The sequence below is a fragment of the Mauremys mutica genome, chromosome 16 (genome assembly GCF_020497125.1).
Source record: "Mauremys mutica isolate MM-2020 ecotype Southern chromosome 16, ASM2049712v1, whole genome shotgun sequence".
Classification (NCBI taxonomy): Eukaryota; Metazoa; Chordata; order Testudines; family Geoemydidae; genus Mauremys; species Mauremys mutica.
The window spans coordinates 4,181,092-4,207,873 of record NC_059087.1 but is presented as its reverse complement, the minus strand read 5'-3'; the positions used below and the strand labels follow the sequence as shown (position 1 = coordinate 4,207,873).

The 26,782-nt window shown below is 43.8% G+C and overlaps 1 protein-coding gene across 3 annotated transcripts; it reads right to left on the bottom strand.

The window, feature by feature from the left end:
• Positions 1 to 2,526: 2,526 nt before the first annotated feature.
• On the bottom strand, positions 2,527 to 25,509 carry FOXN4 (forkhead box N4). Of its 3 annotated transcripts, none has more exons than XM_044989501.1 (10): positions 25,414 to 25,509; positions 22,362 to 22,450; positions 10,833 to 10,993; positions 9,934 to 10,049; positions 9,722 to 9,835; positions 8,112 to 8,239; positions 7,512 to 7,608; positions 6,392 to 6,599; positions 4,354 to 4,734; positions 2,527 to 3,526 (listed from the first exon to the last, which is right to left on the bottom strand). In XM_044989501.1, exons 2-10 carry the CDS (start codon positions 22,445 to 22,447, stop codon positions 3,276 to 3,278), a joined length of 1,542 nt encoding a protein of 513 aa, XP_044845436.1. In that variant the 5' UTR covers positions 22,448 to 22,450; positions 25,414 to 25,509; the 3' UTR covers positions 2,527 to 3,275. The 3 variants fall into 3 exon arrangements, with proteins under 3 accessions (XP_044845436.1, XP_044845435.1, XP_044845437.1); XM_044989500.1 differs by lacking the exon at positions 25,414 to 25,509 and adding an exon at positions 23,308 to 24,243; XM_044989502.1 differs by lacking the exons at positions 22,362 to 22,450; positions 25,414 to 25,509 and adding an exon at positions 15,715 to 15,752.
• Positions 25,510 to 26,782: the final 1,273 nt, after the last annotated feature.

Genomic DNA, 26,782 nt, shown 5'->3' with positions numbered 1-26,782 from the left:
GTACATTTGAAAAGACTTGTAGGGAAGTATAGGGTGCATAGGCCCTTTACTGGATAGAAAACTTGCTGCTGTTAAAACTGCTGCAGAAAACACCAGAGTGACGTTCAGCTAGTGTCCTCTGATGAACCATCTGGAGAAGGGACTACGTGGTGACCAGACCTTGGGTAAGTAACATGGCAACAGTGGTCTGTGTGATGCTCTGTAACATAAACCCTGTTCCCCCCCCCCCCCCCGGCCCCAATCCAAAACCTTCTTTGTCACTTACTAACCCTGGGGCACCTGTTAGATACAGCATCTGATTTGCAGAGAAGTTCTGATGTCACCTGTCTCTTCCAAGTGGATTGGCTGAGGCACAGGGAGGTAAAGAGGTAGCTGAGGTTGGAGCCTGAACCAACCTCAGGAGTGTGGAGCCAGTTCCATCATGGTCTCAGGAGCCATTCTGCTAAAATGTTGGGCAGCCAGTGACACTTGAGGAGGGGGATGAGGCAGTGACTTTCACACAGGCCCCCAAAGAATGGTCCAGAGGTGGTCATGTTCAGCCCCTTCCAATGTAACCTGATTTCAACGGCTCATCTTTTTAAGATGTTTTCATACACAATGGATTGCGGGACGACTTTTGTGAGAAGTGGAACTACACGAACATCAGTGGCTGCAGGTGAGTTTAGATGCAAAGATTCTCCACAGCAAGTGGGTTGTGGAAGAAAGTACATGATGCACCTTTTAAAAGTGTTATTCTCAAGGGAGGCTTGAACTGGGGGGCAGGTGGAGGAGGAGGAAAAAGCAACAGATTTACATCTATTTCTATTTCAGGAAAATTCTAAATAGGTTCAACTGCTTAGCCTGTTTTGTAACCCTACTGTCTGAAGAGAGCAAGCGACTAGGAGCCAGGACTCCTGGATTCTATTCCTGGTTCTGCACAAATGGCTTGGCTTGCTGAATGACCTAGAACAAGCCACTCAGCTCTCTGTGCCCCTCTCTTCCGAGCTGTAACATGGGAGTGATTCCAAGGGATGTCATGGTGGGTTTCAAGGCATAGTATTATGTGTGACGTTTGATGAAAGGCGCTGTATAGAAGTTAACTGTTTTAATTTGTGTGGATAGTAGAAATGAGGGATATGACTGTTTGTTTTTTTCCTATAGCGGTGGCTCTTTCTAGATAATGTTCAGTCTCATCTTCAAGAGAAGTTTCTAGTCATTTGCAGCAAACTTAGACAGTACACAGTACATCAAGGATCAACATTTTCTGAGCTTACTGCATTATTAAATCAGATAAAACCATTCTCCACCAGGTAATATTCAGATGCTTTTTAACGCTTAGCTGCAAAATACCCTTTGAACGTGGCTTTATGTACACCAGACTAATTTTAACACAGTCCATCTAGAATAACCCAAGGTTAGCACTAAGAAATATTTATTAAAAAATTAAAACATCTTAAATGATACCACTCACATCAAATGATCAATGTCCACATTATTTTGTTTTCTAAATGGGACTTGATTAAACAATTAAATTATGACATGGAGCATCATGCCATTTTAGAAGAGGCTATTACTTATGTGCATATTTGAAAAGATATATACGCATAAGACATTATCACATCTCATTTTCACAATGTTGATTTTCAACAAGAAAGTACCACTGGACATTGCAGTGGGATAAGATCCTGCATTCTACATCTTCCCAGAGTATCAGTGTATAGAATTTAGCAAACCTGGCTGTTTTATTTTTTTCTTGTTTAAATCTGTGTACTGAAAAATTAGTGGGGCCTTTTCGGCTTCAAAACATTCTTAGTCATAATTTAGTGTAGGGAAGAGTTTTGTCTGAATCTAAGTCGGTACAATATTGGTACAATTATAAGGAAGTGTAAAATTGTTATCGAGGCACAGTGATAAGCAAAACAAAAAATAATAATAAATATTACTTCAATGTCACAGAGGTACAAAAACCTAAACACTACATGTAAGTGTAATTCTTACAACTTGCTTTACATCACTCGTAGTTTGAACTTTCTTCAAATCCAATTTTAAAATGTTACCAAATACATATTAGTTTTCAAAAGTTTACCAAAAAAATGCATGGTAAGAATCAATTTTGCTTAGATTAATTAGGAAAAAAGACAATTATGAATTGTTACTGTACAGTAAAAAAAAATATTTGGTCTGACTTTTTTTTAAAGGTGTTTCACTGTATCAAAAGTGCTTGTTTAAATTCAGCTTTCAAAATGAAACCGAAGTACTACAAAAGTGATTTAAAATAAGGTGTTGCATTTGTGATTATGAATAATTTAGTTCACGCAAATAGAGTTACTGCATTTAAAAAAAAATTAAACAGTGCTCAGTTTACATAATTTCTTTTCTCTTCATAACAATAAATATAAATAAATTTACAAATAGTAATACTGCCTAGCACAAGACTCAACAGAAGCACAATACACAAGAACTATTGTAACAAATCTAATTTTTTTTTCCAAGCCTAAGATAAATGTCATTCCTAAAATTCCATTCCAGTGATCAATTTAATAATTCAGCCCTACTACCTCCTTTATGTGGTCAGCCCCCCACCCTCCTGTTTTATTAAGCCCTAGGTAAAAAAAATTGTGAGTTTCATTTAAAAAATTTCTGCTTGAAGCCTCCTTCCCACCCCACTCCCTCCCCCAAGAATACATTTAAAGACAGTTACATCAGAAAGGTGTTGGCATTGCAAGAGTTTCCAGAAAAGGCATGTGATCTCCGTTTGTTCGATGGCTGTGGTTATTTGGCTCTTTGAGGGGGAAAAAAAAACCAAAACAAAAAACCAAATACATAAGGTCAGGTGGTTCTCGGAATCTCTGACTCGGCCCGCTGGAGCAGTGAGCTGGTGCATTGGCTCCTGTGTATGTTGTGGACAAACGGAATCTGCATGCCAGTCCTGCACGTGACATTAGTTCTGAGGATTGGATTACGTTTAAACATAACATGACTAGTGCGTGAATTGTTCTAGTAAAGTTTTTCCTAACTGATGCATTCCACGCTCCGTTTTGTCAGCTCCCCGTTCTTGTATCACAACAGCCAAAATCCTTTTTGATCTCAGTGAAGATGACGAGGGAGGTGTGTTCACAAACCCCATGCTAATACTGGCTTGATACATTTTGGCATCACACTGAGAGTTCTGGTAAATACCTTGCATGATGCAGGGGTCTGCGGAAGGAGCTGCTTTCCAGCTTTCAGATCCTATCCTAAGGCCTCAAAGGGAATAGGCCTGTAACAAGTTACTTAGGTCCTTGCATGTGTGAATCTTAAAGCAGAGCAATGGGCTTGTTGCCTTGACCATTCATGTACTGTGATGAGGCTACATTATCCAGTGTGGCGTAAGTAGTGTAGAGGCCTGTGACCTGTAAGTCTGAGAAGGAATAATCACTACCACTCGAGACGGGGGTGAGGCCAGCCGTGCCCAGGTCACAGTCTGAGAGCTGGAGAGGGGAGTTGCTGAAGGCACCTAAGGTATCTAGATTGAAGCTGTCGTCTTTCATTTCTTCCCATATATTTCCTTTAAAAGATGATAAATTCAGTCCTGTTACAGTTTTGACCTGCCATGGGCTGGGTTCAGGGTATACAATGGTCTTAAGAGTAACTGTTTGTTTAATTATCTTAACTGAAAGATTTTAATTTCTACTCAGTCATAGGATGATGCTTGTGAGCGACAAGGTTTTTGGTTTTGTGGTACAAAGGCCTTCAGAATAGCAGGAATAATATGGGTTCAGCTGGTCAGTCCACAGCTAACTTTCCTGCCCCTCCCAACCTGCTTAAAACGTATTCTTCACCCGTAATAAGATTATTTATAGAGCCCTCTTCTCTCCTGCTGTGCTGCACGGACATGATGCAGCTAATCTTCACAACAACCCTGGGAGGTGAAGTGCTCCTTTTTGCAGGTGGGGAAACTGTGGCACAGAGGCTGCGACTTGCCCCCGGCCACAGGGGGGGTCATTGTCTGAGCTAAGATTAGAACTCGGGAGATCCTGTTCTAGGCAGGTTCTCGGACTGGCCATGACCATGGTGCCTTTTCTTGAACCATTAAGCCAACCCCCCTCCACCCCTGCCCCTCCCACATACACACCTGATCTTCATTGGACACTGCACCACTGGGCTAAATTATACTGAAGCATGTAGGGAAATTCAATGTACATAAACCAAAGTATTACAGAGAGAATTCTCATCTTCTATTTCAGCCTAGTCTTGCAGTATTTCAGTGGAGGTGAACCCAGTATGTCCTACTGGACCCAGGATGTGTTTTATATGTACAGTGTCTCCATAACTAGGACACACACTCACTCTCTCTCTCTAATACACAGTGCTCCCATCCAGCTTCCCCTTTACCTTGTAGTGCGAAATCCATGATGCTTGGATCAAGAGCATCCACTTCGGTGTTCATATCTGCCGTCACATTCAGGAAGTCTGCGGGTGCGCGGCTCATTGGGTGGTGAGGAAGGGGACTCTGGCTCATGTCAGGCAGAGTATGGAGAGGAGGCGTCTGGGCAGGTGCCGGTGAGTCCGGGGCGATGCGAGCCTGGGTCTGGATCTGGTGATGCAGTGGTATGGACTGCAGAGAGAGTGTCATGGGCTGGGGCTGCAGCTTGGAGATGGAGATTCGGCCTTGGGCTGCGGTCATGTGGGTCAGTGTGGACACTTCGGATTCTGCCGATTTACTAGGCCGCCTGCAGTTCTCAGGTCTGTCGGTGATTAGTTTGTCTAATTCCTCTGTATGGAAAACAAGCAACTGAGCACACATGTCTACCATGGTGTGAGCAGGGCTAGTAGGTCCCTGAGGCAGCTGAGGGTTTGCAATGCATGCTTTGCTTTTCAGCAGTGAATAGGGATACACTGCAGAAGTACAGTTCTAGAGCTGGACAGGTACCTCTTGCCACCTCCACTCCTCCCTCCCTTCCATACACAGGTCTTCTCTTTGATGTCTTATGATCAGGCCAAGAAAACCGTGGCATATTTACCAGGACAGTCAGGCTAGCGCTCTTCAAACCACATGGGGCAGACCTACAGTGAGCTCCTTGTTGATAGAGATCAGGGAATTTTAATCTGATTGAGGATTTGCTGAACTTGTCTTTACATCTTAAGTATGTTTTTAGGACAGCCACATGATAGCTTCAATACTACTTTGTTTTTAAACTCTTCAGTCAAAAACAAAATGTTATGTCATTCTGATCACACGTACCAAACCTCCCAGGAAAGGTCAAGTTTGGTTTCAGCCACTGCTATGCTACGAAGAGCTTAACAAATATGCTGTTTGTTATAAAAATGGGGAAATCTTGGAGCATGAATTAAAAAAATCTCAATAATTCTGCAAAATAATAGGCATGAAATGTGGTGTTTAAAATGCAATGCTCTATAGCACTGACCATCAGAGGCAGCGGAACTTGTCTAGAATATCTAAAGACTAGGGCAGAAGATAACCATCTTGGATGGGATCTGAGTCTGAAAGAGCCAGCATGCCCTAGTAAGATGAATGGTTACTGTCTCAAGATAAAAGTGACTGGAGTATTTTGAGAAAACGGGAGTCAGGGCTTAGAACAGAAAATGTTGGTAATTTAACATCTTCCACCAGATGATCTCAAAGCCTTGTACAGCATGAATTCCGCCTCCCCCACATTCTGCTAGGTGGGAGGGGGCACACCCATTTTACAGATGAGTAGTCCAAGGCCCAGGGAGCTGAAGTCTGGTTTGCCCAAAATCTCACCGGGTTAGAGGCAAAGCTGGATATAAAAGACAGGAGTTCTGGCTTTCATTGCCCAGCATTAATCACTAGCCAACACTCCGAGGAGAGGTGAGGGGAGTGATGATCAGATAGCAAAGGACAGGGAGAGGCAGCAGCTGGGAACATGAGTCAGTGCCGGGGGGGGGGGGGGGGAGTTGGATCAGGGCTGGAAGGGTCCGAGGCAGGGGAATTTAGGAAGCACACCAAGCAAGCAAGCTTTGGATGAAGTCCTGAATCAAAAAATACATTAACAAAAATTCTCTGCCTCTCCTGTGCTCCTGCGGCTCAGTTCTGATGCCAGCACTGACTATTTCACATGGAAGGCACTAGTCCAGCAAACCCAGGCCTGTGTTTTATGCTAGAATCCTGAGAAACCTGTTTGGTTTTAGGCCAATAATAACCACTCCTGGAGTGTGCCAGAAGAGCATGATGCACTGCTTCTCTAATCACTCAGCTACCCAAACCAACGTCCTTGGCAGCCGCCTACGTGCAACGAGCCCCACAGAGCGACCCTGTCCTCTGAAACACTTTCCCTCCTCTCCCGAGCCTGCTCTGGATAACTATAACAATTTATGTACAACTGGCTAAACCATCTCATTTACTGTGACTCTTCTACACAGCAAGTGACAAAGCCCAGTGCCAGTCTACCTGGATTGGCCATGCTCCTGTGAATAGCGGCCAAGTCCTTCCTCTTCCATTTCTGCATCTCTTCTTCCATCTTGTCAATCTTGGCAGGGTTGAGGGCCCACAGGCAGCCTTTGCGTGAGGTGCCACTCATTTTATTCTCCACTTTCTCAAAGCACTTGTTCAGGGAGAGGTTATGGCGCACAGAGTTCTTCCAACCATCGGGCGCTGTCTGGAGGGCAGAAGTTTGTTGTTCAAATAATCTACTGCAGTGAGGCGAGCCGTCAGTTGGATGGACTGTGAATTCTCCATGAGGGACTCTCACGGGCCCCGCAGATCACAGCAGCTTGCCCACCCGCTTAGCAACACAAGTAGCTTTCAGCATATCACACCCGGCCTCCTTACGCTGCATGTTTTTTGTACGTCACAAGGCTCTGGGCTGCACTAGCTTCCAAGCACAGTTCAAGGCCTTGTTGTCAACTTAAATAAAGCAGTTTGGGTCCAACTTACCGCTGAGACAGCCCCTCTCCCTAGGCCCTCTGCCCTCCTGTCAGGTGCGCTCAGCTGAGGCTGTGCTGTTGACAGGCCCTAGACTTGATCTGTGGAGGCCTGAAGGCAGCAGGATATTTTCAGGGGAAGACAACTGGCTGTGGAACTTGCTACATGCATGGGTCTGCCCAAGGCAGAGTTTGTGGAACTGGACACAGTTTGTTTGAGGGTAGGGGGAGATGCCAGCCCTTAGATGTCACAGCAATAGACCCCGTGTAAAAACCTAGTAAGAGCTGAGGGAGGCTCCAAGGCTGGTGTTTCTTGAGGCCACCTTCTCTTGGGGACTGGGGTGTTCTTGCTTTTGGGGACAGCCCAAGGAGGGGATGGAAGGAGGATGAGGTCATGGTGCCACCTGTTGTGGGCAGGCTGTTTTCTCTGTTTATGCCCGGAGGCTTATGCATAAATAGCCAGCTCCACTAGACACAGTGTGACTCCAGAATTAAAATGCAGCCATGGTAAAGCAGGGGAGACGTGTGGGTGTCTGGGGTGGTTGTTTCTGGTAAACAGTGTGTTGAGATGCTACGGATTGAATGCAGTGGCAAGTGGCTAGGCCTCTTTTGTTCCCTTCCGGCGTAAAAGCTTATTGATTCCTTACCTTAAAGTAGGGGAAGTGCTCCTTCATGAAGCCGTAGATCTCACTCACTGGGAGGCTGCCCGTTTTACTGTTCTTTAATGCCATTGCAATCAAGCAGCTGGAAGAAAGAGAGAGAAGATAAAAGCCGGTTCCCGCTTCAGACTGTGCATGTTGGCCCATAATCTCCTCCTCTTTACCTAGCAACCTGACACCCACCTTTGCCGTGTGAACAGTCACTTCCCACTGCACTCAGGGTCTCATCAGCTCTACACTAACATTACCCAGCTTCCATGTTTAAGGGTCCAAAAGAGATACTGAAATCTTGAGAACCAAGCTCTTTGGCGCTGTTACTCCACCTCTGTTCTGCTGGAAGGGGATTAACTTGTCACGGTCTTTCCACTGTTACTAACTACACTAGCAACCTGGACAGAACAGCAGAGTGCTGTTGGAGGAGTGATGTGGATTTGCCTCTCCAGAGAAGGCTTCTGTCAAGATCATGGGAAAAGTAAATCGCGTTTGTGCTAGGAAAGGAAACGGAGCTTTTGCTGTGCCAAGTATGATACATTTATAACCAAGCCAAATGCAGGCTGGAAGCAATAGCCCAGCTTGTTCTCCACTCACCTGTAGGAGTAGATTGGCTTGGGATAATGTTTTGGATGGACTTCCTGAGCAGTGTGAGGGGCAAGGCGAGGTTGAGAATATTGAGGATGGGGTCCATAGGATGCATTGTATATTGCAGCTGGGTTACACTGTATTCAGAAGAAAGAGGGAAAACTGTCAGAAGAATCAGCATTTCTCTCTCTCTCTCGTCGTGTGTTATTTCTGGCTTTGTACTGATGAGAAACAAAAGCTCCCCAAAAAGATCACATTCCAGACAGTACAAGTACAATGGAAAGACTTCCTCAAACAGGCTCCTGTGCTTTGAAGAGATGGGAGATTCTAACCAATCTCACAGTCGGTGAAGCCAAGTGCGGACTAAAGGACATGGAGAGTTTGAAACAAGTTCCATCCTTTCTCATAATGAAATCCCCACCCCCCCCCGTGCAAACCCCCTTCCCCTTTTGCAAGGGAGACACTTTCTATGCCGTTTAGACTCTAATTGATTAAGACACCAAATTACAGGACATCATTAAAATGAACATACTGAAAGCTTCCCAGTTCCGGTTCACTATACAATAGCACACAAGGCTCTTGCTCATCTGAATGCTATTATCAAATAGTTTGTTTGTATTTTGTGACATTGTCACAGCTCCATCCCAGGCTGTCCCTGCCCCACCTCAGGTTCATCACATTTTTGAGCAATCTAGCATTGGTAAAATACTGTCCTGAAGCTCTGGAGACTGACAAAGGTGGTTTTGGGGAGTCTTTTTGGTTTGTTTGTTTGTTTTTTAAATAAATATCCACAGTAGAAGAACTGGGTGGGTTGTGCTGGTGCAGTCTGCTCCTGGCTGCAAAGCAGACCTGAGCTGAGGAGAGGGATGGAATGAGAGCAGCTCTGTCTCTGTTTCCACTCTGTCCTTGGCCTCTCGGAGGGACACAGGGGGAGAGGGCCGTGATGGAATTCTCCCCAAAAGCTGCAGCTGTGGACTGGAGGGGTACTCTTCCAGACCCTGGGCATTGCTATTTCAGTGAGCAGAGTTGTCAGGTATATCTCCATATATTATTATTACCCACCCTCAGCCAGCTTCCTATCTCATAGAACTGGAAGGGACCCCAAAAGGTCATAGAGTCCAGCCCCCTGCCTTCACTAGCAGGACCAAGTACTGATTTTGCCCCAGATCCCTAAGTGGCCTCCTCAAGGATTGAGCTCATAACCCTGGGTTTAGCAGGCCAATGCTCAAACCACTGAGCTATCCCTCCCCCTATAAAATGACACACAAATAGAATAAGTTTTCTTCCCATTTGGGGGGGATTGTGTAGTGATAACCTAGTTGGAATAAGCAGCTGATTACTGGTTCTGGAAAGTGAACACTCCCAATGCTGAGTTTCTATGGCACATCACCAGTGGTAGGGGAAGCAGTGGTGTTTTTCCTTGTGAAGGGTTCCTAGAATTGGCATTTTAGAACCTGACTCTAAAAGGCACATGCACAGAGATTAGGTTAGGGGGATTCAAGGCAATTTTAGCTCAGCTGCTTACTTTGGTGCAGAATATCTGTAGGTCTGTGTAAGAGCCTGCAAATCTGGTCTGTACAGCTACTCTGAGATGCAGGCCGCATAGCAAATAATAGTACCTGTTGCGCATTCTGTGCGATGGCAAACACTTGCTGTGAATGAGAAGCAGGGAAAAGCGGGTGCTGTGACTGTAAACTAGGAGATGGCTGCCCTCCGACTGTGTACTGGCTCATCTATTGGGATGAAAAGACAAAAGTGTCGGTCCTATAGTCAAACATCTTTCCTTGGGAAATATTGCAATGACAATTAACCCGCTCAGATCAGCTCTTACATTTGCTCCATGCGATGTAATAGTATTCAGTCCCAGAATTCCCTGTGGCAGACTGGCCTGCACCTGAATCATTGCTCCTGGAGCACCTGTTGAATGCATATTACCTGGCACAGGACCTATTCATGAAAAAGCACATATGATGAATGCACCCACACAAAACTACATCTCTGAAAACTTAGTTGCTATTTATTTTTAAAGCCTTATTTCAACTCTGATTAGGCTCCATGGAAATAAGACTGAACTCAAAACACACTGCAAACTGCAAGGGTGACATCAGACGCGACTGAGAGCAGCTGCTGCTGGGGTGTTAGGCGACAGCTTTTTAATGATTTTGTAGTGTCATTAATGTAAGTGGCATTTTACAAAGGGTAAATTATACTGAATTAAAATCTTTGCCCCAAATGGTTTTATAATCTAATGGCATAAATTGCTCCATAAAGTGAACACAAATAGGCGTGTTTGCTGAAGTAATGTTGAGACTAAGGAGAAGTTTGGTGACTATTAACTGAGAGGCTGTATGAAGTGCACAGCTGCAGGATTGGTAAATTATTTTCTCTTTAGTGATGTTGAAACAAAGGCACAGAGATAAATGACCATTTCCAGAGATACTGAGAACTGAAAACCAAGTCCTTGCACCAAGGTCACACAATGAGGCTGAGCTGGGCATAAAGTCAGGTCCAAATTCTTCGATCTTTGTTCTAACCCCTAGTACGCACTGCCTCTTAGTAAAAAATATATAGGGGGTATTTCTTGTCACAGAAAGCAACAGGATGTAGTGCTTCTGGCAGAGAGTGAAATCTACTGTACTTACTGTGAAAAGTTACAAACAAGAAAGCTAGTTGCAGAGCTTTTTGTCTCTCTATTATTATTATTTGTCATTTAACAGCAGGGCAAGTTACCTGTCTGCTGCAGCATTGACTCCTGAGAGCTGATGCTGAAGTCCATTCTTCCACTAGCCATCTGTTGTAAGCGAGGAACATCAACAGAGGTCAGCCATGACAAGGACTGCAAGTCGCTTGGAAGGTCTTCACTCAACTGGGAGGGGGCGGAAGCCAAGAGTCTGCAGGGAACAAGGTGAGATGTTAGCAAAGAGCACAAAGATTCTGCTAGATTGTCTGTCGGTAAGGACGACATCTTGGGAGCCCAGCCTAATGCAAGTTAACAGTAGACGTGGGTCTGAGTTACAAAGTTGGGATGTGGATCCAAAGCTCAAGATGTGAATTTTTGGTTCAAGCCCCATCTCCCATTCATAATGCCTCCATGTGTCCCTTTGTAAGAGGTAACATTTTATTTAGCAGGCTTTGAAGTGTTTCTATTTTGAACCAGGACCAATTTTGCGGACTGTTCTGTCGAGATCTCCCTGTAGAACAATAGAGTGGTCCGCTGAACATTATGAAAAGTATATTTTTGCACGAGAGGGAGAGAAGGGCATTAGCATTGCGGTCAGAGCAGCAGCGCTGTACTCCGTGTTTCTATCCGAAATGCTGCTTTTCAGAGGTTAAAGTGGCTGTCAACATTCAGCCCGTGCTGTAAACGTTAAGTTATCAGTCTAGGAGCACTTGTTGCTTTAAAAAAGGTCCAGTTTGGCGTACTAAAAAAAATACTTTAATTTAAAATAACCCACACAGAATATTGGTAATGGAAAATTGACTTCAGTGGGACTATTCCTGTGCTGAAAGTATGTGCTTAAGGCTTTTTAGAATTGGTACCTAAGGATAAAACAATCACTCCTTTTCAGTACTTATTTCAAAAATTACTTTAAAACTTTTTTGGGGGGGGGGAGCAGTAGATTCATAATGTTCTAACCACTCTGGGAAAATTAAAAAAAAAAAGTCAGTTAGCACGAGATCTTTAAAGGGTCTCTGTCCATTTCCAGGTGGACACTGCGAGGGCAACTTTGGCTGAGAATAAGATTTTGTAAAAACAAGTTTTTTTTATGGAACTGTTTCCATGAACTTTATTTTAATTCCAAATCCACATTCCTCTGCAGCATCTGCAAACCAAGCAGTGCAGCACTGTGCCAGTGTATAAGAACCAGGAAGGGAAACTGCCTAGAAACAAAACTGAAATTGATGATCTCCCCTCCCCGCCATGCGTGTGCGCACACAGTGATTACAGTAACCTAAGGACACTCCATGGTTTAAAATAGGATTTTTAACCTGACAGTATTCCATTAAGTCTGAAATCCAGCTAAGACTAATGAGGAATTTCAGCACCTGCACCCTCAACAGCCTTTACTTAGTGGGCCCTTTAACAGTCTGAAGGAGCTTCTTCCAGCTACTGTATCATGTTGATGTCGACGTTTCCAAAGGAGAGAGGTTTTTGTTGGTGTTGGGAGATGGGGCGTGATGCGAATCCCACCTTCAAAGGCTCTGTACTGTGGGGACCTGCCCTCCGGCTGCAAAGTCCTGACTGCAGCAGACGTGCAGTACAAAAGCTTGCACCTTCCACCAACGGAAGTGGGACCAATAAAAGATGTTACCTCACCTACCTTGGCCCCTCCTGCAGTCAGTCCCAGTCTCTGTCAGAAAATCAGTGCAGGGGAGCTGCTTGACGGAGATGCAAAATGCATCTCCATTTGCCCCCAACCGCCTGTCCCGCATCCATACTCTTTCCATAGCACTTCCAGCCCATGCGAAGCTGGGGTAAAGTGCTCCTGCTCCAAGAGCTGAACAAACTTCTGCAATAGCACCCCCAGCCCCTGCTGATTTCTGGAGCAAAGGCTTTACCTCCTCAAGAGTACAGTAACTGCACAAACAAAACTACATTAGAGTAGGTTAGATTAAAACCAGCCATATCCAGGAAGATCAGAAGGCCGGCTCTCAGCTTGGTGTGCTTTGTTGTCACAGGGCATGAAGTATTGTATTCAGAATTAAATCCTGTTCAGGTTATAACAAAAATTCAGATCTAGCCCTTCCTTAAATGGAACATATGAGGGCTTCAGAAACCAGCATAACGCAATCTTCACTATAAAGCAAAATCTGTAGATTGTGGGATGAACTGCAGATCTCCTCCATTCGGTCCTTGGTGAGATCAACTTAATTTTTTAAAACAGCCTTTGATGTGCTAAATCTTTAGATTGTAAGAGTTTGACCATAAATGCAGAGTATCTTAACTGATAAAGCCAATGAAAAACCAGGCCAGACTTCTCTTGTTGAAAAGTTCAATTTAGAAATCTAATTTCTGCACATTTTACCCCGCTTGCACATGCTGTGCTCTTAGAAAGGCACAATCAACTTTGTATTACTGCTGATAAAGGAATGCACAGCATAAAAAGCAAAAACAAACACATTTACATGGAGGGCCAAGACGCACAAGTTCTTACTCAATTCAAAGCTGCCACTGAAGGCAGTGAGTTAAAATGATTACAAACCGATGTCCAGACTGTGGGCTTGTTACTCATGTTGAATAGTGCTGAGGAAGTCAGAGGGACTCCTCAAGGAGTCAGGCACTACTTCATGTAAGTAAGGAGGATATCTTTACATAGCCCTGAGTAAGGACTACACAGATTCAGCCACTGGAAACATGTTTCTATTTTGGAGGAACACAGGTTAGCCTGAGATTGTAGATTCTCTTTTTAAAACACCCTAACTGAAAACATTATCCAATAAACAAGTGACCTTTTAAAAAGCCAGGTGTTCAGCACTAATGTGCATCCATTGTCAAATGGTGATAGAGGCAGTAAATAAATCGGATTTCTGCTGAAGCATCTTGTATGTTTTACATGAGTCTAAATCAGCTTAACATAAAATGCCAAAACAGCAGTGTGCTGCAGCCTAAAAGACTATTGAGATTTTAGCTCTTTCTAGTCAAGATTTTCAGCAGTTCAAAAGTTCCCAAAACTCTACTACCCAGTAGATCTCTAAAGCAGAACTTTATTTGTTTGCACAAAGATTTTAAAACACAAAATAAGCAGAAGCCAAAGCTCAAATCCTGGCCAAAAACGTCTTCAAATCCTCCTCTGAGCCTACCCTGGTTTCTTTCTCCTACTGTAGTTATAGTGCAATAATTAGCATTGCCATGGTTACCACTGTTCAGTTATTTTGTGAGGCCTGGGACTTAAATGCATAAAAAGAACATCAGGTGACCACTCTCCCTACTTAGCGATTGGCTGGATTGTAAGTAAACAAGAGCATTAAATGATTTGAAAACTGGGCAGGCTCATGTCGTTTGCAACAGTTGGACCCGTTCATTGTAAGCCGATAACCCATTGTGTTGCAAACGACTGTTGCCCAGTGGCACGTGGCCTCCATTGTTTTTGGCATTCTTGCTTAATTGTTTTTTTCCCTCCTCCTTTTTACAAACTTCACATTAATCTGGCTGAATGACAGCCAACACACACACAGACACACACATGCCATCTGGCACCCTGGTCCCTGCCAGTCCTTCCAGACAAGTCAGCTCCTTCAACAAATAATGGGGTCAGATGGGCGGTGAGGGTCAAAACCCACTGCACACGCCTACTGTCAGGAAATGAATCTGCCACATGCCCTCTCTCCACTCCACAGCATGGGCTAAACAGCTCCGAAGGGTAGGACCACAGAAGCCATATTTGCACAATAACCTCTCTACGTTTATCTCTTTGGAAAACTGATGAATTCCTTTGCTTTATGTTAACGTTAAGTGGATCCATCCAGCTCTTTCTAGAAGCCTAAATGATTAGTAATCCACTGTGTGTGGTTAGATGTCAGAAACCTTAACTGCAAACAGCCTGAATAGGATGCTGACGGAACAGTAGGAAGCTCAAGATTCTCCTACTTCCTAGTATAACATGAAGAACATCTTTCCTTTTATACGGCATCCTTACACTGCATGCTAGTCTGTGATTTTGTAGAATATTGGGGATAGGCATGTATCTCCGCTGACAGAGACCATATTTTAAAGATCTGATTTACTTTTAAAGTTCATCTATCAGTCACTATGCCCCATTTTAAAGCAGATACCAGGTACAGTGAAATATAGCGCCCCGATCCATTTGTAAAACTAAATGTAATTCTTGTGAGGGAGCTTATTTTACTCCCCTCCATCCTGGCATAGGCTTCTAGTCTGAATTTGACTTTATACTTCCCATCAAAACAAAACAGACCTCTGTTTTGTTCAATTAAACAGCTTTGACATACTCTCTTGCAACTATTTTTTAAAATAGACTGACAAATATTCTAACAAACGTTAATAGTTCAGTAAAATAGTAGACTCTAAGCAGGTTACCAAAAATACATGTGGCACAAAGCAATTATTCTTTGAGTTGTCTTTGAAACAAATGTAAATTTCAGCAGTAGTGACTTCAAGTCACTTCAGTACTTCACAACCCGATCCAGGCAATGAGAGCTCAGACCTTTTACAAAGCTTTACATAGGGAGAGCTGTCCTATCACTGGGTTTTTTTAAATGTACAAATATACTATGCAATATAAATTCAACTCATCTAACGGTAGATGGGTTCTGGGTGTGTCTTTGACTCTTAGGGGGAAAAAATGCAAATCAAACCATCTGCTTTAGTTAAACCATGCATAGTAGTGGCTAGCTGGCAATTTATCTACTCATGGAGTTCAACCTTCTTCCACCTGTGTAATCCCGTGCACCCGCCCCCCCAACCTACAACTATATAGCTATAACACGCATACAAAACTATCTGTTTTGTATATCTCCACTGTATCCTCCTTCCCCTTTTTGTCTTAAATTAATGGTAAACGCCCACATCTTCCTGTGTGTTTGTACAGCCCAGGTACATGTGGCTCAGATGAATTTAAATACCGATGGAGTATACCCAACACATACCTACTGAAAATGTCTAAGGAGTCTGCCAGCTTGCTTGCTGGGAAGCCCTCCATTTTTGGAAAGCAGTTTCAGTTCAAGATGGCAGCCGTTGCCAAGGGAGCACATTGTGCTCCCTCCTGGAGAACTTACGGGTGTTCTTTTTTGTCTGTACTGCCCTAAGGCTGTATAACGGCAGCCTGGCTTGTAAGCAAAATGCTCAGGCTGGGGTCATTAAGCTCAGGTTTGAAGGTTAGGGATGGGCTAGGAAAGTGGTAATTTCTTAGGCAGCCATTCTCAAACATTTTCTCAGTGTAGGTAGTAGTGTCATAGAGGCTCTCATGGAAACCTCCCCTCACATTGTGGTCACAAAGAGAACTTCCCTTCTCGTTTGTGATTGCAAACATCCCTTAGGCAATTGCACCAATTGCTTACATATTTTTAGCTGTCTCCAATGCAGGAAACGTTCCGTCATTTAAAAAATGAGTTAATTAGTCACACTGTCTGCTCCTCACTTTATCCGTTCTGTTCTTCTTTCCCCTTTTCCTCCTTTACCCTTGCAAATGCTTCCTTGCCACTTGATTCCTTTCTCCCATGCAGCATAAGCATCTCTCTCTCTCTCTCTCTCTCTCTCTCCCCACTGTTCCTTTGGAAGTTCCTCTCCTGCTAATGACTGGCTTGGGTCTCTGACAACAAATCCAGCTTCCCTTGTGTCTCTTACATAGGATTCAGTATCCCCTATGTCCAGGCAATGAAGCGGGCTTGCTCCTTCTTGTTCCCAGCACCTCTTCTCATTTCTGGGTCTCCTGGAAATAAGCTCAGCTAGTCCCAGAGACCAGACAGCTCTCCCTGGACCACCACCAAGTGCTCCATCAACCACAATTTACCCAGCATCAGGGGTAGTTAATGGGCAAACTGTGGGCCAAATCCAACCGCCAGATGCTTTTGAAGGGACCCTGAAATCTTTTTATTTACTTGTTGTTGTTGTTTTGTTTGTTTTATTATTTTCTCTGGAGTCTGGACCTTGACCAAGAAATCTGGACCTTGACAAAAAAATTGACTCCCCCTGCACGGCGTTAAATGAAACAGGGCTTTGGAAAAAAAACCAAAAACTGATCACTGTGCGCAGTGTTGCTGTTTCACTTTTCCTTTTTCTTACAGTAGTTAAGATAAAAGGACAAAACTCTTCAAAGACCTTGAGCAAAGATGCTTAGCCTCTGGTAGATGTACCTTAACGGCTATCAAAATGGTTTCTACCTTTCAATTAAGTTTCACGGTGCCCCATGGAAGTAGATCAATATCAGAGAGGGGGGTGGGGGGGGGAGAACTGAGCCATAAATGAGCTGCATGATTGCCCAAGTCTCACAGGAAGTCAATCGCAGAGCTGGGATGTGAATCCGTAGCTGCCGACTCCCTGCTGTGCTCCATGCAACAATCTTTCCTTGCTATGGATGCTATTCTGCCAAACTGACTCATGTCGCGTAGCACCTTACTCTGCAAGTTCTTCCATGGAAGAAAACGTGGCTTCTACTTGGCGTAAAGAAGGGTGGCAGAATCTGGCCCTATATAGATGGTGCTGTGTAAACTGTTAATAGCTGCTGGCTGTGAACTACAGCTATTTTGCTCGTTTTCATTGGATGTCCCTTGTTTTATCTCCTGATTACCAACATTGGACTGACTTCCCTTTGCCCTGCATCTTGTACTCCAGTGCCAACTGAGTGTAGAATGCTACCATGCTACATTCCCCTTGCACAAGTGTAAATGACCATGGGTTTGTGTACACCTGAAACGCTGCACCTGCAGCGCTTCAGCTTAGACACTACCTATTCTGATGGGAGGGGTTTTCCTGTCGGCCTAGGTAATCCACCTCCCCATGAGGCAGTAGTTTGGTTGACAGAAGAACTCTTCCGTTGACCTAGTGCTCTCTACACCAGAAGTTAGGTTGGCTTAACTATGCTGCTCCAGCCTGTGGATTTTTCACACCCCTGAGCAACGTAGCTGGGTCGACCTAACTTTTTAGCGTAGACCAGGCCTAAGTCAGCAGTATTACCCACTGCCTTGGGGATCTAAGCTTTCTAGCTCACTGGGGATATGGGAGAGCTTTATAGATAAAAAGATGTGTTCTGTGCCACGAGTATTTGAAACTTCTTGTGATAACCAAACACTAAACCAAATTCATTTTCTGCCCCGGGTCTTGAACTAGGTGCCAAGCTCCTCCTGTGAGAGGTTCAGGGCCCTCTATACTGATTTCGTTGAACGCTGAGGGGTCTTCGAACTTTGCAGGATGGAGCCTATAGACTGGCAGAGCTAGAAGTAAGAATTTTGTAAAAGCAAAATAATTTGAGGAACAAGGGCCATCTCTTTTTAATGTACATTGATTAGTAAATTTCATTAACTGCATGATTTAATCCACTTAAATCAATTCTCAGCACCCTGCATTTGACTTGTTTTTAGGAAGCCAGTCTCTCTTTTTTTTTTTTTTTTTTTTTAAGCAACTAATATGATAAAATCCCTCAGCCACATCATGGTGTCAAGGGAATGGACACTGCAATTCTCTTCAGGAACAACTACTGTTGTATTAATTATGTATTTGTAACCTTTTAGCTGCAGAATGTTTTATTTTAGTGCAAACTCCCAGATCCTGACTGTCCCCAATGGTGAATATTGAAAATATTTAAATGGTAGATTGATCCTCACAGATCCAAATTCCAAACTTGGTTTGCTCATGTTGTAGTCTGACTTCCAGACAGACAGTAATCGTTTCTTACAAGCACCTTCTGTCACAAAACATTTTACAAACAAACTGATATACAAGCAGTAGACAAGGCCCTTTCTCCACCACTGAAGTGCAGCTATCTCTGGAATGGAACATAACAGCTGTTTAGGCTCCAACTCAGCAAGTTATTTAAGCATGTGCATAACTCTACATCTCATTGCTTTCAATGGGACTACAAACATGCCTAAATCTCTTGCTGAATCAGGGCCTATCAGAACAAAGCCACACTACATAACCATTTAGGATAGGAACTGAGGTATCTGTGGGGGGAGTTTATGTTGGAAATACGTAATTATATCAGTTGGAATTTAGCCAGGATATCTGATGGGTTAATGCTCCTGTGATAATTTTGTGCATTTATATTCCTGTAACACTAAAGATTTATTTATTTATTGAGGATGCGCTTCACCCAGTATATGATGCAAGTAAAGTAGATATTTTCTACTCCTATAGTCAGTGCTTTGTGACTATTTAAACACCTTTTGGCTAAGAGCTACCTATTTAAACCCTTATTTCCAACCTAATATGAATAGTGACTTTATACCTGCATTGCAAGTCCTTCAAAAATATTGTACAAGGCTGCTCAAATAAATCCAAAATAGGGGAAAGTGTGGATGCTGTTATACTACAGTCCTCTGGGGGCAGTTGGTTCTATGGTCAAGTCAATCTAGATTTAAGCCGTTATAAAAGTTAGAATAATTCAGTATGTATTTTGAGACATGTCCCTTATGTTATTTGATAACCATCTTCCCCATACCTCCCCACACGTGGGACTACTGAATCTACAATCAATTGATTTTTGGGGAAAATGCGTAGTTTCGCCTACATGCTGATTTGGAAATAGAGCAGTGCTTAGCAAATAAATAACCACTCCTGTGTTTGCGTTCAATACTTATTTAGGAACTTTTAAAATTTCTGTTGTGTAAAGTTGCTTCACTGTGTGAACATTTGGCCCAGTGGCCCCTTATGGTTTCAAAGTTGCCATTCTGTTTTACTTCGTTAGCCTCAGTGCTATACGTTAAGCACTTTGACTAATGCCAAATGAGCTGAAATGGGCCTCGTTAACTGCTGACGTTATAGTTATGCCCTCAACTTCCATTGATGTCATTGCAATCGTAGGGGATGCCCCCCCGCAAAGGTCAAAGGTTGTGATATTCCAGTTACGCAAGGACCACCACCCACAATGGGACTTATGTGGCTAAACTCTTGCCTGGAGAGCTACACGTCTGATTCTATCCTGTGCTATCTGGGCCCACAGCATCTGCTGCTTTTCATGTACACAGCTATAAATGGTAGATCCTGGAAGATCTAGTACAAGCTCCATGTTGTAAAATTCTACCAAAAAGAATATTCTTAGAGACCACAGCACTCGTAAGCTGAATCACTTTGCTCCTCAAGGGCCTGCTCTACAGCCTGCTGACATCAAGGAGAGTCTTTCCATTGCTTTAATAGGCTTTGACTTGGAACCTATAATTTGCTTAGCTCAGTACTGGATCACCCACAGATACTCCATTGCATTATAAACTTGTCACCTGTTGTTTCAGTTTTGAAAAATAAAATATTTACACTGAAATCAGTTTAATCTTAAGAAATGAATTAATTAGTAAGAGCAACATGTTCAGGATATGCCAATCCCAGCAAGCTCCTCTACAGCTTTAGCATACCCTAAAATATTGGCTGCAGTCAATAGAAGTGTATGTCCCTGCTACCATTAAGGGGTTAGAGACAACAATGTTTTCTATGGAGGAGTTGGAAATGCATCCTTTTATGCAAAGTAGGCAGGTACCTACATCCCTCAGGCGGGAGGAGTTGAGGGTATAGGCGATGGCACTTAGCAAGGATGGTGTTATGTTGCACTGTTGAATCTGTGCAAAAATATGTATCTGAAACCATCATCCAAGTCTGTCCTTGTCTGGATTTGGCTGAGTAACACAGTCCATATCGCCACTCCATCCACTATCTCTCATTTAAATATGCTTTTGGTCCAGAAGGTCTCAAGATCCGCCAAAGTGATTTTTTTAAAACAAGGAAAACCTTGTAATGTTTCAAATCTGACCTTTAAACCACACGGGCACACGTTCTCTATAAACCACATGTACAATTCTTTGTAGTTACTGCCTTTCATCCCTGTCTCTCTCCCTCTGACTGTTCCCTTCTTTACCCTTCCTGGAAAGAGACCCTGCCTGCTCTCCTCAAAGTGCAACTGTCCAATTGAAAGATTCTAAGTGAGACAGAAGGGTCTTCTCAGCATAGTCCCAGCCTCCCACTCACTAATTGGAGGCCATTTCCTACTCTGCGGAGCCCTGCTGCTCCCCCATGGAGAACTCAGGACTGTGGGTTCCAGTCTTGGACTGTGGTGACAGCAGGAGAGTAAACAGAGCTGATAGAATTTGACAGGTCTATTCTTTTCTTAAAATCATTCAGTCTAAAAGATTTTCTTTTACATAATCCAAAGTGTTTTCTCATGAAGCAGGACAAATACTGTTCCACATTTGCGGTGTAGTTCAGATCTGATGCATTTTTATCAGAAGTTTCTACTTGTAAATGAGGTCACATAACTCAGAAAAGACTTTTTTTTTTTAAATCACAAACTAGTTAAAAACAACTTTAGTGATGTAGGAGCTGTTAGAACTAAGAATATATAATAAATAACTAAAAGCAGTTTTAAAACCTGCTTGATCACCAAGTAAACTAAGATACTCTGTCAGTGTGTCCTAAAAGTAAAATAAACTATATCCTGCATCAAAATATTTTTGGGTGGTTTTTTTTTGTTTTGTTTTGTTACTATGAATTAAAGAATCTCCCCTACATGAAAGGTCTTTGTTACGGTGCTATATGCTTCAGGGAGCTAATACTGATTTACAGTTGAGCATCCACAGGTCACCCACACCCTTCCTGAACAACTGAAACATTTCTTTACCAATATTTACATAACCGACCAAATGCCTAGAGCAAACAGTGCTTTAATAAACAGCAAAACAGGGTTTCACAAACCTTTCTCCATAGTGGCTTCACCCAGTATAACAAATCACTTGTTGCGCTGAAAGAAGCTGCAGGGCAGTGTTTGCATTTTGAATAGAGAGAGAACACATACGGTTGCCCACTTTTACCCAAGGAAATGTTGAAAACACCCACTGGCTGTGAGAGTCACTCACTCAGCATTTCAAAACAAACCAACAGAAAGCTCTCTTCACTTTGCTGCACTGATTCACATGCTATAATGTATTTCATAAAACATCACCTCATGTGACAAGATGAAGCTGAATTAACCCAAAGCACTGTAATTCATGCATAACTGTCCCGTGACTTCTAAGAAAAAGATTTTTTAAAAATTCTAAATGGGTAAGTGTTGGTATAGGTAAATAAATGCCTACTTGCTAAAGGTTGTCAGCAAACCCAAGTTTGGTCCTGTTCATATTATAAGTAGTCTGGCATCTGAATGCATTTGGGAACTAAAGCAAATATTTATTTTAATTAGGACAATCCCAAGTGCTAGTTGAATATGACTCCTGTTTTTCCTGACTGCTTCCTATCAATTCAAAATCCTACATGAAAGGGGGCTTTTAAATCATTACTATTTTACAAGAGTATCATAGTCTGGCAAATCACATAGAGCACAGGCTATACCAGAAGTTCACACCAGGCTTTGAACATATTTGCATTGACTATGCTTTACTATCAAAACATTTTAAGCCAGGGTGTTTCTGAACACATGGTATGCTACAAGCAGTCAGCAAAGAGAAAATTTCTTTTAAAGACGAGCGCTAAATGTAATTAGCGTCTTCATTAAATAGGATTTCTGGAATATTTGAATTTATTTAGAAACATACATAACTGTTAAAGTCATCTAATGGGCCATGAGGATGCAACACCTCATTATAAATGGATAAATTCCTCACCTGTATTCCTGTGGCAAGGGGTGATGATTTTGCCCTGAATTTCTAATGATTCCTGACATCATGGATGTAATGTCACTTTCTATCATCTCCTATGGGGAAGACAACAAAAAAAATCATATAGGTATGAAGTAGCTATCCAGCATTTCAGCAGTATGGAGGAAAATTTAAAAAAAAATCAAAATTCAAAAACCTGGAATGTAAGACATAATTATTGTTGGCATGTTTCCTATCACTTTTAAGAGCAATGTTTTACTTAGGCTACAAAATGTCTAAATATTTTAGAAAGGCAAAGGACAACGTAATGCAGAATATATAACTGATGTAATAAATGGGAGGGTCAAATGAATCCATTACAGGCATCTCAGTTGTGTGAACTGAATACCAACCAAATTAGGAAAACAGTTGTGTGTCAGTTTTTATATACTAAACAAAATCATATGACCTGACAATTTAAAATTTAGGAAAACTAAATGACATTTAAAAATGACAATGGCTAATATTTTAAGTACATCTATGTTATTACCAGAAAAAAATCTGCTAAAGAATTGATGTGAAGACACAAATTTTAAAAAAATCTGGGTGACTGCAGAGTCATTTAAAAACACTCCATAATACAAGCAGCTGTGGCAATGAATGAGATCATTTTAGCAGAAAGGGAAGGAAAGGTTGTCATACAACTTGCCCCCAAAAGTAACTGTTTGCAACACTTTTGTTCTAAAAGTACAAGCTAAGGCTGAGTGAGGAAAAAAATAAAAACTACATGTGCCAATAAGACTGACCCAAGTTTTCAGAAAAAGCTTGCAACCTCCATGAACTAAACAACATCTAAACATTATCTGCACATATTTCTCAATAGGAACTTGTAGATTACATCCTATGTGCTTACAGGAAAATGAAATGTGCTAATTGCACAACTGTATGCAAAGCAAACCTTGCAGGATGGTACCTGGAGTGAGATCTGCGGCTGCTGCACTTCTCTGGTCTAAAGGGATCTCTCTCTTTGTAATTTGGCTGCAGTTTCAGTCTCCAAACCGTTTTTAAATTTCCCTCTCAGGAGCTGTCCAACCCGGAGCATGCGCAGAGGGCGAGTGAGTTGCTTTGCAGGGTCAGTCACAGGGCAGGGTCAAGGGGACTGCAGCATTTCTCAATCCCAGTAGCACTGAGTCCCCATCCCATTCCCACCCCCGGATTGCCAGCCCCTCCAGGAGTTGTTCGTGGCCAGCAGTTGTGCTCTCTAACCTTTTATAGCATTTAAACTTCCTTCGGATGCACCCGAGGACTGAGTTGGGAGGGAAGGGAGAAAATTAAAATTAAAAAACCTGTTGCAAAATGTGTAATAGGGCATTAAAATTAGCATCCCTAGTTGGAAAAAAAGAGGGGGAGGGTGCTAAGAAGGCATCTCGGGTTTAGACGCAGCCAACATTAAATTGTTTTTTAAAACAAAAGATCTCTTGCTTTTGAGTGGGGTGGTGGGCGAGAGAAGGGGCAAATGCAACAGCGCGCCACTTCAGCACCCCTTTGGGGGGGGATGAATGGGGAACAGTACTAGCGTGCGCCACTCCAGAAGCAGCTGCACCAGGATGCATATCCACCCACCACCAACTGCAGCCTCGGATTCTTTACTGGGGGAGGAAGGTGCGGTGGGGAGAGAATTAGGGGTAACAGCAGCCGCTGGATACTGCTCTGCCAGCCGTGCCGCTGCTTTGGAAGGGATTGGGGTCAATTGCACTAAGAGCTTTCACCACCCAGCCCTAGGACCGGCTCCGGCTGTAGCTCCTGAGCTGGGGGGGACAAGTGCACTAGTGCAGTGTACACACACACACACACACACACGCACCGCGCCGAAGGACAAGTGCACTAGTGCAGGAGTTTGCACGCACACACACACACACACCGCCGAAGGACAAGTGCACTAGTTTGCACCAACCCCCTTTCTCCTCCCCTCCCGCTCTGGGACTAGGGGACAATTGCACTAGGAGTTCGGCCCCCTCCTCCCGCGCCCCCCAGCCGCAGGCTCCCGTCCCTCGAAGAACGCCCTCCCCCGCCCCAGCTCCTCCGGGGGGCGCCGCGGCCGGACCCTCCAGCTCCTCCCGGGCAGGGGGACGCCGAGCCGCAGCTGCCCGGATCGGCCCGGTCCCTGCAGCGCCGCGGCGGAGTGATGGGGGTGGAGGGAGCGGTTGGTTCCGCCTCCCTTCCCCGGGCCGGCGCGCTCCTTCCCCGCCGCTCGGCCCGCGCCTCAGGCCGGCCTCCGCCCCCGCGCTCCGCGGGAAGGGGCCCGGGAGCGGGGCGGCCCTGCGCGCCCCCCCCCCCGCACCGGCCCAGCTCCCCAGGCACGGAGCGGGAAGCGCCCGCCCCGGGAGGATGGAGGGTGTGGAGGGCACTGCCCCCCTCAGGGACCAGCATAACGGGGAGGGGCGGAAGGGGCTGCCCTCCCCGCCCCCCGGGACTGAGCCAGGTCCCCCCTGAGAGAATGTCAGAGTGGGGGGGGGACAGCTCCACCAACAGTGTCAGAGTGGGGGACACAGCCCCCCTGAGAGAGGGTCAGAGTGGGGGACACAGCCCCCCTCAGAGTGTCAGAGTGGGGGACACAGCCCCCCTCAGAGAGTGTCAGAGTGGGGGACACAGCCCCCCTGACAGAGTATCAGAGTTAGGGACACAGCCCCCCTGACAGAGTGTCAGAGTGGGGGACACAGCCCCCCTGAGAGAGGGTCAGAGTGAGGGACACAGCCCCCCTCAGAGTATCAGAGTTGGGGACACAGCCCCCCTGACAGAGTATCAGAGTTAGGGACACAGCCCCCCTGACAGAGTGTCAGAGTGGGGGACACAGCCCCCCTGAGAGAGGGTCAGAGTGAGGGACACAGACCCCTGAGGGCAGGTCAGAGTGCGGGACACAAGCCCCGGACAGAGGGTCAGAGTGAGGGACACAGCCAATAACAAGCTAAACATACTGTTAAACTAATATTATATTTTAAAAAGGTAGTTTTGTTCTAAATAAACAAGTATCCTTACAAGTCCCCAGTATCTGTTTTATTGTCACTCCTTTCGATGTTACCTCCTTAGCTGGCTTTTCATCAGAGATCCTTTGACCGTTCTGTGCTAGGGTTTAGTTCTGTAGAAATCTGAGTTCAGGTGAACTGCAAGTTGATAGGTAGATTCTGGGAGTTTGCCTGTGGCCAGTTTTTTAGTTTTAAAAGAGTCTTCTTACCCAGTTAATGTTACGCTGGAGACACTGGATTGTCGGACAGAAGGACAAGCAACAATGAAAACAATGTGAACAAGAAATGTAACTGTGAACTGCATTTTTACATGAAGCAATTGGGCCTCCCTACAAGGCTTAAAATAAGAGAATTCCAGAAATGGGTTACAGAAGCTGGATGGAAGTTTATTTTTCCTTATTATTCTGTATTAAGTGGTTGAAATTGGTTTTTACAGTCCTGTCTATTTAAGGAATGAGGCCAGCCCATTTGGCAGAACTGAAGTTATTTTTGTGGTGAACACTGGCAAAAAGAGTTTATTGGCCAGTTCTGCTTATCCCTTTCTATTCTTACATTCAGATTTGGGCTAACTTAATTAGAAGAACATGGCCGAACCTGCATATAACCTTTAAAAATAATTTAACAGTAGTTAAACCTCCTCCCTCTTTTGGAGTAACTACTTTGCAACAGATTAATCATGAAATAAAGCAATGATGAACCAAAAGACAGAGTTACTTTATAAATGCACTTGGTCTCCAGTTCCTTTGCTCTGAAATAGGAGTTTTCCCTAGTCTTACATTTTTCTGACACAGAAAAAGCATGTAGAAGCTCAGTTAATTTAGTTGTGGTAGTTTGTTTTGGATGCTGTATTAACTTGCACTGAATTCACATTGCTATCAACAAATGTTCCCCCAAAATGCATCCATTTCATTTTAATTTCTTTCTGATTAACTTTAGGAGATAATTCCAGAAAAGCAAGAGACAACTGAGGAAAATACAGGAATAGTAAGACGTGAGCTGGTAATGTAGAAATTTACCTAAACTATGATGACCTCTGTGCCCCATCCAGCCAGGTAATAAAATATAAGCATTTCCCTACATGAAAGCTGTTTGGTCTGGAATACAGAGTTGCTATCCTCAGCCCAGCGTGACTGAAAAACTGCTTCAAGTTTACTCTTGATCTTTTCTGTTAGAGTACATTAAAATGTCCTGACCTTTGAGCTCCTTAGTCCTGCTTAGGCATGATTCCTGATTATATTGCTCCTTTTTTGTTGGCAGAATATCTTAAAACATGTGAAGGAAATAATGATGCGCTCTAAGAGTAATGCCTTTTATTTAATAAAAGAGCTTCTTGAAAAGGAATAATTTCCCTGCACACTTCAAGCCACTTTGTTTTATGTGAAAGACTGTATTCCCTGGCTCCTCCTTTGTTTGCACGGTGCCTTT